Source organism: Dendropsophus ebraccatus, chromosome 8 (genome assembly GCF_027789765.1).
Source record: "Dendropsophus ebraccatus isolate aDenEbr1 chromosome 8, aDenEbr1.pat, whole genome shotgun sequence".
Taxonomy (NCBI): domain Eukaryota; kingdom Metazoa; phylum Chordata; class Amphibia; order Anura; family Hylidae; genus Dendropsophus; species Dendropsophus ebraccatus.
In genome coordinates, this window is record NC_091461.1 from 53,444,949 (window position 1) to 53,462,588 (window position 17,640).

The 17,640-nt window shown below is 39.5% G+C and overlaps 1 protein-coding gene and 1 long non-coding RNA gene across 3 annotated transcripts in view; one reads left to right on the forward strand and one right to left on the reverse strand.

Moving 5' to 3' along the window:
• HECTD2 (HECT domain E3 ubiquitin protein ligase 2) overlaps positions 1–17,640 on the forward strand; it is an 84,735-nt gene that overhangs the window by 64,080 nt on the left and 3,015 nt on the right. Inside the window, exons 11-20 of the mRNA XM_069980375.1 lie at positions 3,430–3,526; positions 7,264–7,371; positions 9,292–9,424; positions 10,932–11,020; positions 11,368–11,526; positions 12,069–12,143; positions 12,736–12,823; positions 12,911–13,017; positions 13,658–13,773; positions 16,845–16,988. Of these exons, the coding sequence (XP_069836476.1) occupies positions 3,430–3,526; positions 7,264–7,371; positions 9,292–9,424; positions 10,932–11,020; positions 11,368–11,526; positions 12,069–12,143; positions 12,736–12,823; positions 12,911–13,017; positions 13,658–13,773; positions 16,845–16,988 (1,116 nt within the window). The remainder of the gene's footprint in view (positions 1–3,429; positions 3,527–7,263; positions 7,372–9,291; positions 9,425–10,931; positions 11,021–11,367; positions 11,527–12,068; positions 12,144–12,735; positions 12,824–12,910; positions 13,018–13,657; positions 13,774–16,844; positions 16,989–17,640) is intronic.
• LOC138799347 (uncharacterized) overlaps positions 15,438–17,640 on the reverse strand; it is a 125,314-nt gene continuing 123,111 nt past the window's right edge. For both annotated transcript variants that reach the window (XR_011364242.1, XR_011364243.1), the window contains exon 5: positions 15,438–15,486. This is a non-coding gene — a long non-coding RNA (uncharacterized lncRNA). The remainder of the gene's footprint in view (positions 15,487–17,640) is intronic.

Sequence of the window (17,640 nt, forward strand, 5' to 3'; positions counted from 1 at the left end):
TCGCGGGCCCCTCCTTGGTAGCGGCCCGGTCGCAGCGCCACTGGTTATGTCACCAGGGCACTTCCTTATGTGACTGGGACAGTGGTGCACTGGAAGTGACAGAAGAGGTGAGTATAAGTGTATTTAATTTTTCCTCCCAATTCCTGCTCCCTGATAGCTTCAGGTACCAAGGCTTGAGGGGCCCAACTGGTTATTAAACTCCTAATCACACCCCACTGGACCGAGCATTCACACTCCATTTTGCACGTAGAAATATGTTTGGGCTTTTGCCTAGAATGGGCCACTGGCATTTTCGATCTTTGCTTTTACTTAGATGAGGATGGTGGCAGGGACACAAAGGTTTGTTGTTAGTTTCATGGCAAGTAGCTTTCCTCCAGAAGGATGGATGGCACAGCCATGGGACTACTTCCCTGCCGCAGTGTTTTTGTAAGAAATAATGACTCTTTATGTTCCCTGGTTTAGTTGGAATCCAAAACGAGTTCAATAACCTTTTATAAAAGTGTAGAGCACTGTACTGGCCACATGGTGGCAGAGTGTGACAAACAATGGCTGTTCTGTTACACTATATGGATTATTATGTGAACCACATAGGTTTGTTTTAATGTGAAGACAAGGCAGTATATTCAGTATGTTATACACAAGAAAACTCTTAGCATATATATCAGTAAAGAACATTTTCTTAAGATGTTGTTGTTCATTGAACAAGGTCTCATTGTATAGTATACTCTTGTCAATCAGAATACTGCACCTGTACTATGGTCTCAAAGCATATACAGGATACTAGAAGATTTTGGTGCAGACATCTAATATATCTGTAGGCCCCTATTTTTGCAACATAGCCCAGTAGCATTTTCTTTGGGTCTCTATTGTGCCTGCATGTGTTAGTACTGGCACCATCACAACAGAGTGTTTGTTATACTGGCACCCTGTCTAGTTCACATAAAGGAGGATGTCACCCATCAGCCCATCCTCTGGTAACCACACCACAGGCACTATCGCAGATATGTTGCAGACTTGTCATGTAGTTGCACAATCATTTTTAGTATAGGTAAAATGCATTCAGATCACCTGCACTGACGTGACTACTTTTATTGCTGAGTAAAAGGATTCTACTAGGAAGGTAGATAGTAAAAAGCTTTATATACTAATCCAGTCTCATTGTACTTATTAGTACGTTTTTGGCAGACTTGTAAAAACAAAAAAAAAAAAAGTATATTTAGATATTTTTCTAAACTTTCTGATATTTGATCTGCTTTTCTGTTGGGTCTTTTCTATGAACAATTTGATGTCCTTTCCATCTAATCAGGACAAGTATTGTAAGTGATGTAAGTGATGGCAATGGCTCTGACTGTTCTGCCCATTGTTCCGACATTTGAAGATGCAGAAAAGCAGCCAAACTCCTTATACGGAGAAGGACAACCGTTCTTAAGGCCGTAACTGGAGCTAAGAAAATTGCTGATTATGTTACTTAGTACAGTTTTGTCTTCTTCTGATTACCTGCTTTATTTTCTTAAAGACAACACAGCATGTAGCAGGAAAGACCTATTGTAGTAACATAAATGTAAGGAGGCATCCCAATGCTGAGGGTATATAGTCAGAATACCTTAGAAAAGGCATCATCATCCTTTAAAGCGGATTGGTCACAAAAAAACTTGAACATGAATGAGTTTTTGTTTGGTGTAGTCTCTTTGTAATTACAGTAAAGATTATTGGTACTGGATGTCCAGCCCCCGTATACCTGTTTTGCTTTTCTTTGGTTTTGTTCTATGTTTAAATCCATGCTATACATGCGGCCAAACTGTGGTCCATGCTCCCAATGTGCTGATATTTGGTCTTTGTTAAAAAAAAAAAAAAAAGAGATTCAATACAGGAAGTCCCAGTCCTTTGCACATTCATGCAAGGAGAGACACCTGTTCATCATGCAGGTTGTATATCAACGAGGGCAAGTAATGGTGCGTTTACACAGAAAGATTTATCTTGACAGATTTTTGAAGCCAAAGCCAGGAACAGACTATAAAGATGGATCAGGTCATAAAGGAAAGACTGAGATTTCTCCTGTTTTCAGATCCATTCCTGGCTTTGGCTTCCAAAATCTGTAAGATAAATCTCTCTGTGTAAACGCACCATAACTTAGACTAATTATATCATTAACTTTTGCTAATTATATTATCAGCTATGCATGCTTACCAGGAGACAATGCTCTTTGTTACACAACATTTCAGTCAGTATAATGTCACTGTGTGGTTACAGAGGTTTTGCTACTGTGTGACAGGAGAGCTGGCCATACAATGCTAGCATACCCCAGAATTCTATGCTACTGAATGTGGACGCACAGCAGCAGTACACATGCACAGTGAAGGGAGACACCTAGTGGCCATATGTATAAAGTTGGTTCAAACATAGAAAAATAGAGTATATTAAAAAACTGCTTGCAATAACAACCCTTGTTTATTTCTTTAAAAAAAATGTGACTGTGCCTCTTTAATAAAACGTGAACTGGCCAAACACAGGCTACATGTGGTCAAAAGTGAACAACATTTGGTTACACCATAGGCAGGTTGTAAGTTTTACGGCATTCTAAAGTATACTCCAGATGTACACCCAGACATGACGTGGATACCCCCAACATATGACTAACTATGTCTTTACTCCTACATGCCATGTTGTCTTTAAGAAAATAAAGCAGGTAATCAAGAGAAGACAAAACTCTATTAAGTTTCACAATCCCAATTTTCTTCGCTCCAGTTAGTACATTAGGAATGGTTGGTGTTCTCCACATAAGGAATTAGTGTATCTTGGAGTCTGGGATTTTGGCTTCTCTTCTGCATCATCAGAAATGTGGATACATACACAAAGATTGTATTGTACCTTTACTACAGTGCTGTGTGTACAGGTCAGGCTCTTATTGTAAAGGGACAAAAACTTTAGCATATATGTTAGGAACACTCTAAAAACTAATGCAATATAGTGCAGGTTCTAGAAAGCAAAACATGGTCTCTATATGTTATGCAATGTCACCACAGGCCAAGTACTAGTACACATAAGTGTATGTATGTGTATGTGTGTATATATATATATATATATATATATATATATATATATATATATATATATATAATATTCTAAAGTGTCATATCCTCTTATTGCAAGACTACTTTATCTTGGTTTTGCAGAATACATACACTGTACAGAAATCTTACTAAACTAACTGTAACATAGAAACATAGAAGATTGTCAGCAGAAAAAGACCACCTGGTCCATCTAATTTGCCCTTATATTATTTCCTTTATTATTATTATTATTATTATTATTATTATTATTATTATTATTATTATCATTGTCATCATCTTTGGATAATAACATTCTTCCTTGTATGTTCTTGTTCCTTCCAATCTATTAACAAGGTTCATATTTATTCTTTCATTATAGGTTTTCCTTCTGTCAGTTTCCATTTATCATATCCATTGCAGCCAAAAAAGTCATCATTCAAAGGGACTCGGAGCAGCAGATGATTAGTATTGCACGGGTATGAAGTTTCTGTAATGTTATGGGGCTGGGGTTCTAATGCATTGCTTAGTACTGACTCTAAATCAGGCCATATACAGTGGGATGTCTTATAGACTAATTCCTATGTCCAGACCTCCTATCTGAAGACTGGAAGAAGGGTCTTACTTTTGGTAAAAGTTTATTTTCAGTCAAGTTTGACTGCTGTAAAGTTAGTTCTGCTGTATGTGAAAGTGGATAGGAGGTACACTACAGGGTATAAGATATTGCTAAAGAAAGAACGGGAGCACTGACCTCTCTGGCATTCAGTGCACAGTATTGTGTAATCTGGAAATCATGTTAAATGGACATAAACAATTTCTTTTTTTAGGCTTAGTTAATCTCTGATCCATTAGGTGGTCATCCTCTGTCCTTGTGATTGCTGGTTGTTTTTTTTTTTTTTTTTTCATTCCTTTCGGTGTTATTAATAGATTGCATTTTTATTCATTGTAATTTAAGGTTTATATTTTGTAATGTCATTTTGTAATCATCTTTTTGGGCCATAGTCAGAAGCTGGGTTTTACAGAACTGTAATAGAAGGGCTTTGACTTCCTGGTGGATCCACTTCTGGCTTTGGCTAAAAAGGATGCATCAAAAACTGCAGTGACTAAAATTTAACAAAAAAAGACCCAGCAGAACTAATGGGCGGCCATGTTCCTGAACTAGCACATCACACGATGCAATGCAAAGGGTAAAATTCACCTTAAGAACCTTAATTCACGTTAGAACTTAATAGGTAGATGTGCAAGATTTGTTCTCTGTGCACTTTGTCCAGTGCTACTTATGGCATACATTCATACAATCTATGAGCATTTATATGTACATTAATACGACTGACTTTTTTTTTTTGGGGGGGGGGGTAACCTTTTTAATTTCATTTAATAAAGCAAAGTTATTGAAGCCCTAGGATTCATTTGATACTCAGCATGTGTTCAGATCATTATAAACATTGCTACATATTTGGCTCCATGCCACCTTCTTTTACATGCAACTTGCCATTAATAGTTACATCATCAGAACAATATATTTATTTACACATATAGGGTCAGATTTATTTATCATGTCGCCAAGACATACATATTTTATAAATCCCTTCAACATCCCATACAATGTAAAATATTATGCACATTATATTAAGGCTATGCCTGCAATAAAGTATCAAATGGAAGATGGCAAAGACTATGTATAAAGCCATTCTATTTAACTTGGTGTTTGAACAGTAACATAGCCATGTGCATAAAGGGATATTCTCATCTCAACATAATTAAACTTTTAGGGCTTGTCATGTTATATATTTTTTGCAACTACATCCATTTAGCAAACTTGTCTCCCATTGTTGACAGCTTGTTGTCTAGGTTACAGACCACCATTGTGTTCTAGTTACGGTGGACCGGGTGGTGTATATATAGATATAATGTAGACATATAGTAAGGGCCTTTATTACCAGCTGCTGATGCCCTAGTCACTAAACCTGAAGACGCCCCATCTTCACTCACCAATTAGCATCATGATACCAATACCATTATACATCCCCCCCCCCCCTCAAAAATAGACCAGATTTACTGGCAAGTTTGAAAGGGAGACTAAAGTAAAATAAAAAATTTTAAAAGTTTTTTCCTTCCCCCTGCTCCCTGGTGCTGCCCCCCCTGCAAGGTGCTGCCCTAGGTACCGGACCACGGGTACCTAGTGGATAGTACGGCCCTGCATGTAGTGAGATAGTGAGTGTGTGTGTGTGTGTGTGTATATATATATATATATATTATATATCTCAGCCAGACCACTGCTTTTGGAGCAGAGGGGTGGTCTGTAACCTACACGACAACCTGTCAACAATGGGAGGAAGAGAACAGCATGTCAGGAGAAGGAGGCAAGCTTGCTAAATAAATGTATTTATGATAAAATTTGACGAGACCTACATCTATAACTAGATTACTTGATATGAGAATACCCCTTTAACCCTTTAGTGACCGCCAATAAACGGCAGTAACTATTGGGCTTTATTCCGATACATACACCTTTTAACAGCGTACATATCAGAATGCTCTGCCACCCTTCTGCGGCAGCAGAGCAGGGGATCAGCTGTCAGTATTACAGCTGATCTCCCCCTGTAACTACCCGCTGTGAAATCATGCAACGTGTAATGAAGTCCTGTCTCCCAACCATCTCCATGTATATGCCAGAGTCATGGCTGTGCAAATTGCCTGTCAGCATGATGCTGACATAATACAAAACAGTACAGTGGAAGTGCAATGTATGGTATCAGTGATCAAAGATCACTGTTTAGTATTACACTAGTGTACAGTAATGTACACTAGTGTAAAAGTATAAAAAAGTAAGAAAAAAAAATTAAAAACAGTTCCAGAATTGCTGTATTTTATTAATCTGCTTCAGAAAATACGTCATAAATTAGATCAAAAAGTCATATATATGTTAAACTTGTAAATAAAAACTACACATCTTCCCGCAAAAAATGAGCCCAAAACCAGCTCTGTCACGCAAAACATAAGAACGCTATGGATCTTGCAATGTGGCTGCAGTTTTTGTGGGTTTTTGTTAGGAAGATAGCTATTATTGTCCCAAAGTAGTAATAGTTAAAAGAAAACGTATACAAATTTGCTATCGCCGTATTATCCCTCCAAGAAAGGGTTAATAAAAAGTAATCAATAGGTTTTATGAATTTGAAAAAGGGCGGCATTAAAAAGTTGTCCTGCAAAAAAACAAGACCTCATATGGCTATCAGGGCAAAAATAAAACAACACTGCGACTCTTGGAAGGTGGCAATGAAAAAAGTATAAAAATTACTTGGTCATTATGCTCCCAAATAGGCAGGTTACTAGGGGGTTAATGCATTATTGTCACTCAAAAACTTAAACCGTTTGACATGTGACACAGACCCTCATTGCTCAACAGAGAGACCCAGGAGAAGTGCGTGCTTGTGTGCCACACTCCCCAGCTTGCCACATGGACATACAATGGAGTCCATCTCCTATTGCTTCAAAGCTGCCCATACTAAACAAGGAAGCCCAGCAGAGAGAGCCATGTTAATAAAACATCTCTGTTTTTTCCTTTGCTAATGGGGTCCTATTTTTATACGTTTTGTTATGCTTAATAGTAGATGGCTAAGGGTCCTTTTACACACACAGATATCTCACATTATCTAACAGATTGTTGCAGCCAAAGCCAGGAATTGATTTGGAAAGAGGAGAAATCTCATTGTTCCCTTTATGACCTATCCTCTGTTTACATTCTGTTCCTGGCTTTGGCTGCAAAAATTTGTCAGATAAGCTGTTGGTGTAATAGGGCCCTAACAGTTTCCTTTGTGCAGACAGTAAGATAGAACTCACAATTACTGTGCATTTCTTCACACCAATCTATAGAACAAGGAAATTACAAAACAATACTAGTAGTTGGATGTAACTGTAATATTTCATCCAGTGAGCCTATCCTGGGCCTCACAACACAAACATGATGTAAGACGTGGCAGCTTGCACAAGACCGGCGATCAATTCCCAGTGTACACATTACAAATTCCACCTGTAGATATGTAGGTTGACTTTATTTAAACCTGAGTTTCATCATTAAATGTCAATGTAAGACCAGGTTCAGTCAATGTTGCTTTGATTACTCGCTCAAACATTGATCAATTCAAACATTACAAACTAAATATTTTTGATATCTCCAAATCTGTGTTCAATCGAAATTGTTCTTGAATTATTTCAGCAAAGCCTTGTGGATAAAGTTTCTCGGAGGCAGAAACCAGATATGAATATGCTGTTTCTTAATATCAAAGTCAGGAGGCTGCAGCTGGTCAGCGATTCACTGGATGAGGTAATAAAATGGCTAAGGATGACCTACCTGAAATTCATGAAATCGCCTTTAGTGTAGTGGTGTAGCAGGCCCAAAGCCTGAAGCGACACTACCAACTATATGCTTCTTCTGTTAGATGCCCTACTGTGAAGGAGACTTTGTATGGATTCCAATAGAGAGGAACACCTAGTAAAGACCAAAGAGCATTGCACTGCTGACATGTCCACACATCATACAGGCCTGTTATGTCTCATCCACAGTATGGGGTAGGGATAGCAGGGGGTCTGACAGCTGGGCTCCCCAATGTTTTCAAGAACAGGGACCTCAAAATCCCAGCTGGATGGTGCAGTGAATCACGCATACACATCGCCACCCCATTTATTCTCTGTGATGTTGCCTGAGATAGACCAATGCAGCTTTTAGCTATCTTCAATGGCTTTGTGAATAGATTTCAGGGTTTTCTGTTAAAGATTGTGGGGAGCCCCATCAAACAGACCCTGGAAATCTTAGTCCTGCTCTGTGCTGTGAGTACTGTAGGTAGGGCATAACTTGTAAAGAAATGCTTCTTTTAAAAAGTGTTTTCCAGCTTTTTCACCTATCTACAGAATAGGTGATAAATGTTTGAGCAGGCCTATGTACTAATGCTCTTTCTTGACTTCCCTGTACTTGGCTATCTGTATACATCAAATGGAATAAGAGTACACATATACTGATCAATCTCAGGGCCCCGTTGTCATGATTGTTGCCTCCCCCACCAGTCAAACAGTTATTTCCTGTCCTCAGAATATTTTAAGTAAATTGCCATTATGGGAAAACCCCTTCAAGTCTTGGAGGACATTGAGAGCTGCTGTTGTGTACCCATGAACAGAATGGAGTATGGCAGAATGTGCAGAAGATTGGAAATAATTGAAAGAGTCTTCCATGCATGTGACTGATGATAACAGCCAGGGAGTGGTCACCACTATAAGGAGAAGCAGGAAAGTGAGCTAGTGGTGCACATAAACTGATCGGTTTATTAGTCTGTGCGGGTTTAGAAAAAGAGCCAAGCATCAGACATAAGACCCCCACCACCGGCACCACCAAGAAGTTTATCTTTAAAGCGTTACTATTATACAGATATGTCAAAAGTTTTCAATTGGTCTGAGACCTCCACCAGTCTGTAGATTTGGCAGAGAGGAGAGCGCTTCTAAGTGCTTCACATCCTAACTGACTGATGATGGGCTCCATAGACTTAAGGCCCTATTCCACCAACAGATCTGACGACAGATTATCTGCCAAAGATTTGAAGCCAAACCCAGGAACAGACTATAAACAGATAACAGGTCATAAAGGAAAGACTGGATTTCTCCTCTTTTCAAATCCACTCCTGGGTTTGGCTGTAAATCTTTGGCAGATAATCTGTCGTCAGATCTGTTGGTGGAATAGGGCCTTTACAGTACAGCACACCTCCTGCAACAAGCCAGACAGAGTGGTGAGCAAGGGTGCGAAGTGCCGAGCTGTATGCTGTGCATCTCCTACCCCTACCCGGTGATCAGTGCGGGTCCGAACACCCTGACATGTCAAAGTTTTTAAGTGACAGCCATGTTTTAAATGTTGTTTTGCTTGGTACAAGAAGCCTGCCAGTGTAACAGTATTAAGCCATACTCTTTTGCACAGTCTTTTGAAGGTCTGATAGTCCCTGATGTAATATTGGATTACGAGCAAAAGGTAGTTTGAACAAATGGAGATTGATACTGTGCCAGCTCTCAATATCAACACGTACGGTTTATCTTATTAGGCAGACATACAACACTGGGTCAAAGTCAGAGTTTTATTGAGCTGGTCCTTTTTTATCTCTTTTACTCAAGCTACAATTTTGGCAATTGTTTATCCTGATGAAATAACCTTTCTTTTATTAAACTACTGATTAACATGTAAACTCCATGAAATCTGTTTCTACAGCTTACAAGAAAACGAGTGGACCTGAAGAAAAAGTTAAAGGTTACCTTTGTTGGTGAAGCTGGCCTTGACTTGGGTGGTCTGACAAAAGAATGGTTTCTTCTGCTAATCAGACAGATTTTCCATCCTGACTATGGTGAGTCTGCTCGAGTACCACGCAACATCATAAGTACTAAAGAGTGAAGGATTGGAGTCTCTTGAGAATAGTGATGGAAGTCTTTGGACTTCTGTGTCCAAACGAAGTGTTTATCCACGTAAAGTAAGATGTACTTGTATCTATCGATTAAGATTGCCCTCCTCTCCAATGGTTAGCCTTCAATATTAGCAAAACCATCAGTACATCAGGTTTCAGCAGAGACCACTTAAAGAAGATGTACCATCAGGTACATCCTGTTTAATATGACCCACGGATAGAATGGCGCAGTCACAAGGAAGACGGTGTCTCGGTCCATTTTCTGAACCACGGCCTGGTTCCTGTGTACGGCGCCATTCTATCCACGGGTACCGATCTGGGGCTGAAGCACAGGAGGCGGGCGAGCCGGCCCGCCCACAGTGGGAGGGAATTCCCTCCCTCTATGATGCGGCTCCATTAGAGCCACTTGGGGCAGGCCGGCTCGCCCGCCTCCTGTGCTTCAGCCCTGGCCCGATACCTGTGGATAGAACGGTGCTGTACACAGGAACTGGGCACGGTTCAAAAAACGGACCGAGACACCGGCTTCCCTGTGATGGCGCAGTTCTATCTGTGGGTCATATAAGGAGGATGTACCTGATGGTACATCCTCTTTAAAGGATTTGATTGGTCAGGGTCAGGGTGATCACTGGAATGAGTGGGGAGAAGCTTTCAGTTCAGCTCTCTTCTCGCTGCTTCTTTTGTAAGTCTATGGAGCCCATCTCCTGCGGCAGCCAGGGAGTGAAGCACTTGAGTGCTTTTTTCTCTGTTCTAGAGCTTCATGGGGGGTCTGAACACTCAGACCCCGATTTTATCAAACCTTTTGACACATTTCAATGATACATCATAAGTTTTGTTAAATAACAGTAACGCTTTAATATTAATAATGGTAAATTTGTGACTCTAGAAGTTTCCAACATAAAAGTAGTTTGTGGATTTTGGCAATTGCTTCTTAGGTTATGGTACTCCCCTGGCCATTAGCTTTTGTTTGGGAGAGGAAGGGTGTGCAGCATCTGTAATGTATGCTTTTACAACGGAATACTCCCCACACACTCTGATCAGGGATAAATAACGACATAGGCAGTATACACTCGACTGTGTTTCACGGACACGCTGTCCGTTGAAGGCCTGATGTGAAGTTCCCCACCCCCACACGGCATCATCTGTCAGTATGCTGCTTGCTGCTGGGAAACTGTTTAAATATTTGCGACACTGTAATGAAACAGCCGCATGGCTCTGTCATTACAGCGTCGCAAATATTCAATCAGTTTCCCCGCTGCCATTTGAAGGGGGGGAGCGGACTCTACGGCATGTCCGTGAAATGTGAAACGTGTATATATGGCCTTAGGGAGCTGTAGAAAACTCAATATGCTACCATGAGCTATTTGAATTCCTCTTGACTTGTTATATTGGATTGTTTCGAGACCCTTATTGATCTTGATGGTGATTTTTCGTGCATATGTGTTTCTTACAGGTATGTTTACATATCACAAAGACTCAAACTTCCACTGGTTCAGCAGTTTTAAGTGTGACAACTATTCAGAATTTCGTCTAGTTGGGACTGTATCCTTTTATTTGAATACATTACTGTATGTGGTCTATATGTACCCAGTATTAGCAAACTAATACAGCATTTTTTTCAGTAAATGAGACAGACAAAAGCCATCTGTAACATCTCTTTTAGATGTAGTCCTGCAGATTAGATGTTACGGCTACTGAGGCCTCAAGTAGTTCTCTAGCAATGTGCTCCCCATTATGATGTCTATGTTCTCTAATAGGGCATGGGGAAGATATTGTCCTGATGGGACTGTCCTTTTTTTAAAGGGATCTGTTAAATCTATGGCTTTGGGTTTGTCGTTCAGGATTATATTAAGATATATATAACTTATGTTTATACTTAACATATTAAGTTGATGGGGCTGGCGGTCTACAACAGCATCACTCTAGATATCCGTTTTCCACCTTGCTGCTACAAGAAGTTATTAAGTCCTCCCATAGTACCTTGTGACCAGAACATACCTGTCGGCATTGCATCCGTCACACTAGATGACCTGTATCAGATCATGCCGGTGAGTACACTTTGGTTTTGTTGAAACTTTTATGCATGCTTTTTTTATTGCTGCAAAAACATTTACGATATATTAACAGGAGTTAAGGAAGCTAAGATCTGTGGCTCTGTTTATAGGGACCTTGCATTGAAGCGCTGCTTTAGTGTACTTTTCTTTAGCGATGAAGTCTAATTTTCAAGGACATACATATGGTTGAGGTGCTGCTGTCACAGGTTACTTGGTACGGATTTGGTCACATTGGACCCATGCCCTGTTATCTATGGGCGACATGCACCTACAAAAGGATAACACTTTCCACTGACCCTAAAAGAATAACAAATTAGTAGGATGGAAGTCTTGCCAGAGATTCGTACCACCATTTACTCCTGTAAGACATTCTTGGCCTTGGTGCTGCGTAAAATCTCTTTGCTGATACTTGAGAGCCCTCACCTAGAAATCACTGAACCCCTAATGTGCATTAACAATCTATCATATTTATGGTTCTCACATTATAAGTAAAATATCAGTGACATCAACATTTAATTTTTGATCATTGTTTGTAGGAGCTTGCTCATGGATTGAATGAACTACTAACGTATGAAGGCAACGTGGAAGAAGACTTCTATTCTACATTCCAGGTCCGTGTCAATATGTTCTGCTTTCTTTTTTACATGTTTATTAAGCAACTGCTGGCAATAGTGAAATCTCCAATATCTGACCCTATTCTTCATGTGATGGAATACAGCCATTCACAACGAATGAGTATGATATACCAAATGTCACCCCTTCCTATAGAGTCTTTAGGCTGTATTTCTGTCTTTATTCTTATATTAACTAGTAAGAAATAAGCAGATAAACAGTTAGGGCATATTTACATGGGCAAAAGAATTGAAGGATTTATTTGTATTGCCATACATTGAATCGGGAAGTCATTTTTCCCGTATTAAGGCCCGTTCCCACAGTAAAACAGGTGGAATTCGCTCTGCCGTGGACTCTGCTTAGAATCCCGCCTGCCTCATTGTGTCAATGGGATGCCTCTTGCGCCGCCACTCTCTGCTAAAAGAATTGACTTGTCAATTCTTTGAGCGGTAAGCAGCAGAGAGCAGAGTGGCGCCAGGCATCCCATTGACACACCGAGGCAGGCGGGGTTCCGCCTGATTTACTCACTGAGAACATACCCTCCTAGGGTTATGCATGAACTCTGTAACAATGTATCATTTTACTTTTCAGGTGTTTCAAGAGGAATTTGGGGTCATTAAAACATATAATCTCAAACCCGGTGGTGATAAAATCCCAGTCACCAATCAGAACAGGAAAGGTAACTTATATACTCTTTAAGACTGTGCTCTCTAAGGATGCTTTATATAATGGACATTTAAAATAAGTGATGTGTTTCTCCTTTCAGAATATGTACAACTTTACGTAGATTTCCTTCTTAATAAATCCATCTACAAGCAGTTCTCTGCATTCTACTATGGGTTTCACAGTGTCTGTTCATCTAATGCACTGATGGTAAGACTTACACTCTATGGTAAGATTTCCTTCACCTAGAGTATTTAGAGTAAGTGGAAACAGCAGTGTACAGTATATTGTAATTCTCTACATACTCCATACCAGACCTGCTAGGGCATGTGAAACTTTTAAAGGGTGCTGTTCCTCCTCTGTGAGCCAAGAAGAAAGCTGCTTATTTCATGTTTTACATCATTGGATAGTTATTGGAATGGTCAGCAACAATATAGTAGATTGCTGCACTTTCTCTGTGGGAGATGTATGTTGGAGGTTATAGCTTAGTTTAGTAGGGGAGGTTGCATAGTTATAGTAGTTGAAAGGGTCGCATCTGCGGTTAGGCCCATAAATGAGGGGAGACAAAAGGTATAAGGGGCTCACACAGTTGCATAAGTCTACAGTGGCCCATACGTCTCCCCTCTGATTCTGACAGAGCCTGCTAGACTTGGGAGGTAAACTGGCTACAAAGAGAATGCAAATCTAGGTTGTGAAATTGCAGGGGGGTTGAGGGTGTTAGCAGAAAAAAAAATCTCAAGTTTACCATTAATGATTGTCTAGGCTCCAGAAAACATTACTTGCCTATTTTCTGAATTTTGCTAAAGTCTATGTGGATTGACAAGGTATTTTTTTTTTTTTTGCTGTTAAGTTACTTCGCCCAGAAGAAGTAGAGATTCTAGTCTGTGGGAGTCCTGAATTAGACATGCATGCACTCCAGAAAAACACACATTACGATGGATACCAGAAGACAGATCTTACTATCAGGTAGGAGAGCACTTATACAGTAGTGCACTTTTACTAGATAAAGTTTTCTGATATTATTCAATAATGTCACATATGATGGTCATAACAAATGTCTCAGTCAGCACAGTCTAGTTTTCTAAAAAAAAAAAAAAAAAAAAAAAAAAAGAAGTGTCACAATTTCCATTGCCACAGGTTACTGTAGATTTGAAGTTAACATTTTTCCTTCCTCAGGCCACCTTCACACGTCCTGAAAATCCCTCTGTTTTTTTATCAGGAAGTCCAGACAGATTTCTAGACCCATATAGTTAAATTAGTGACATACACCCTTTAGGATTTCTCCTTAAGGGTTTCCATTCCAGAAAATACGTCAAAATCTTATAGATCCTGTCTTATTTTTGTCTAGAATTGTGGCACGGACGCCCCCATAAAAGTCTATGGGAGCGTAAGGGACTCCAGGGCTTTGTGAAGGAGGCCTTGGTAGGTGGTGATTGTTTAGAGGCTTTGTCCACTAGTAGCCAAGCCAACCCTAAATCTTCTCGGCTTTGAGTTACATAATGTTTTCATTTTCACGTTTGTCAGAATTATCATTCTTTTACCTCCTTTATTGAGGTCCTGTAGAATGTGTTGTATTCCCCTTTGTCTCCCAGTTTCATTTGTGGAACTGTTATCTGTTTTCTAACCCTATCTGTTCACTTACAGATGCATCATCAATAAGTTGTGCACAGAAATGCAAAAGGAAAATTATAAAACCACTAAAGATTTATGAAAACTTAAGCCTCATTCTCACGTTCTGTACACGGACCATAAATTCGGACAATGTGCTATGGAATGGAGTTCAGAGCTCCCGGCACTGATGCGCAGAACTCCTAACTCCGTTTTGTAGCACATTGTCCATATTTACGGTCCGTACACTGAATGTGGGAATGAGGCCTAACACAGAAGAAAATGTAGCAACCTTAATACTACTTTAAAAATTAAAGGGCACATGAGAGGTGAAATCCAAGCAAATGTCTTTGCTTTTCCTTTGCACTAATTTTCATACATTTCCCCCTGCTTCGTTGAAAAACAAGATTTGCCTTTGTGAATGGCTTTTTTCAGAGAGGCAAGAGAACTGGGCCAGCTTATTTATTCAGAAGGCAGACTTGTCAGAACACCTCCAAAATCCTCTAAAAATATTGAACTGTGAAATTTAGCTATTGATAGGACTTTATTTTCATCATCTTATGATAAGACTGTTTATGGATCATGTACAAGATCTACACACCCTGTATTTGTATGAGGACCAAAACAGTCATCTTACCTCCGGTTTGGTAACCACTTGTTGTTTTTAGTGATAACTGCAGGCTAGAGTTTAGTAACACCTTTTATTGTAAGGAGAATTTCCGTATGTATTTTAAAGTTTTTAAAGTGGGTTTTCCTACCTGACATAAGTGCTACCATAAAACACTCACCTTGATTTTATTGATTTTATATGGTTTGATTTGATATGGCGTATTGTTGGCTCTTCCCTTTACGCCTCCTAATCATATTCTGGAATATGTCAAAGGGGGATCCTCTGTACATTGTTTCTGTTTATATAGAGCTATCTTTTTGCACATGGCAAATGCTACCTGCTCAGGCTTTATTATGCACCATTCACATATACAGCAATGTGTAAACAGCGGGTAAGGAGGATGGCTTACCTTTGTCATCAGCCACACTGTATTGAAACAAAGAGGATGGGGTGGGCACCACCTAATGTAGATTCCAAAAAAGAGAAAATAAGAAATATGGGTGCAGCTCACAACCCTATGTGTACAGCAGTGTAAATAGGGAGAAGGACAGGAGGAAACTAGGGTAGATAAGTCAAGCGCACACCAGTAATAAAATATAATAGAAATAAGCTTTATTGAACACCGGCTAAGCACAAAATGTTAAAAACATTCTTCTAAAAACAACTTCTGCTACATGGGGATGGGAATTTTTTTTTTTTTTGGTGGGGGGGGGGGGGGGTGTATGGTGCACATTATACACAGGATTTATTGATGATTGTCATACATTGTGTTATTATTTTCTCTTTCCGAGTCCCATGCTTGTGGGCCTATATGGCCTGTCACATTGTAGCAGTGCGGTTTAACCTTTATCCTGGGTTCTGCAGTTTTTTTTCCCTCCTGGGATTTTAGATGTTTTTAACATTTTGTGCTTAGCCAGTGTTCAATAAAGCTTATTTCTATTATATTTCATTTCTGGTGTGCGCTTGACTTATCTACCCTAGTTTCCTCCTGTCCATCAGCCACACTTTAAACATCAATCCAGGTACAATCCATAGATGCATAAAGAGTACCTGTCACTAAAAATAACTTTTGACATGTCATCAGATTAACTTACCGACCGCCTGCTCTGACCGTCAGAATAGTCACATAGACTTCCATTGACAGACAGGGCAGTTTCAGAGATATGCCTTTTTTGGCAATGTCCAGGGAGGGGGTTGGTTAAAACAAGAACACCACCTAACTATCTGGCTCCATCGCTGCCACTTACATCTGCTGAATGGCTGTCACGTCTGTGACCAGTAAGTGGACGGACTTCAGGGGACCAGAGTGGTGAAAGGTAGGCGGCAGCGCTGGAGCCAGGGAGGTAAGTGAATGTTATAATAATAATAATAATAATAATAATTTTTATTTATATAGCGCCAACAGATTACGCAGCACTTTACAATTTATTTTTTTCACCCAACCCCTCTCTGAGCATTGTCAAAAAAGGGGTCCCAGCCAGAGTACCCTTTTAAACGTTACGTAATGTCTTTATAAGAGAACTTTGGAAGTGTTTTCCTCTGAGGGCCTCAACCTAGGTTTTAGTGGTGATCTGTGTGCACAGCCCCATAAGGAAAGAATATTTTCCATACAATTCTGTAAGCCTTTGGTAGAAATTTATGAAAGTGTTTACAGCAGCAAGACTTTGGGAGTGGAGTAAGTAAAAAACCATTAGTAAAAAGTTCTAGTTATAATTAAATGCTGAGCTTTGTATATTGCTATTATACATTGGGAGACTTATATACCAATATATCAGACTAAGGTAAAAGCAAATTCATTGTAAAATAATTTATTTTGCAGGTATCTTTGGGATGTCGTTCTTGGTTTTCCTCTTGACCTTCAAAAGAAGTTTCTACATTTTGCTACAGGAAGTGATAGAGTGCCAGTTGGCGGAATGGTGGATTTGAATTTCAAGATTTCAAAGAATGAAACTTCAACTAATTGGTAAGATTCGGGCATACTTGGTGGCATCTATTTTTTACTTGTACCATTATGCCATCCACATCCCCTTGTGTTGTACACTTCATATTATTTTTGTGTGTGTTCAAACATTCCCTTAAATTTAAGGGTACTGTAAAGTCACCCTGGCCTGGTCAGATCATTGCTATATCTAGTGGATGAATATACATATAGTGATTATAATGGACCATGTGTAAAGTCCCTTATCTTAGATTTCTGAGAAAATGAATATCTGCAGTACTGAGTGCTGAGAAAGTAGACAGATGAAATTTTAGGCAGTAAGATACTGATCTCAGGTCTCTACGCAAATCTCATTTATTTATTTATGTATTTTGTCCCCAAAGCAGACATGTTAGTTTCTGTAGCTTTTTAGGATTAGCCACCCTTTGTGTGTGCATGAGGATTAGTGCTATTTCTGGCCATTATGTTACTTTTATTTGGCATTTATACCTTTTATTAAAGTATTGTATTGCCCCCCCCCCAAAAAAAAAAAAAGTTATACAAATGACCATTATACACTCATTACAGGAAATGCTTATAAAGTGCTTTTATCCCTGCACTTACTACTGCATCAAGGCTTCACTTCCTGGATAAAATGGTGATGTCACAACCCGACTCCCAGAGCTGTGTGGGCTGT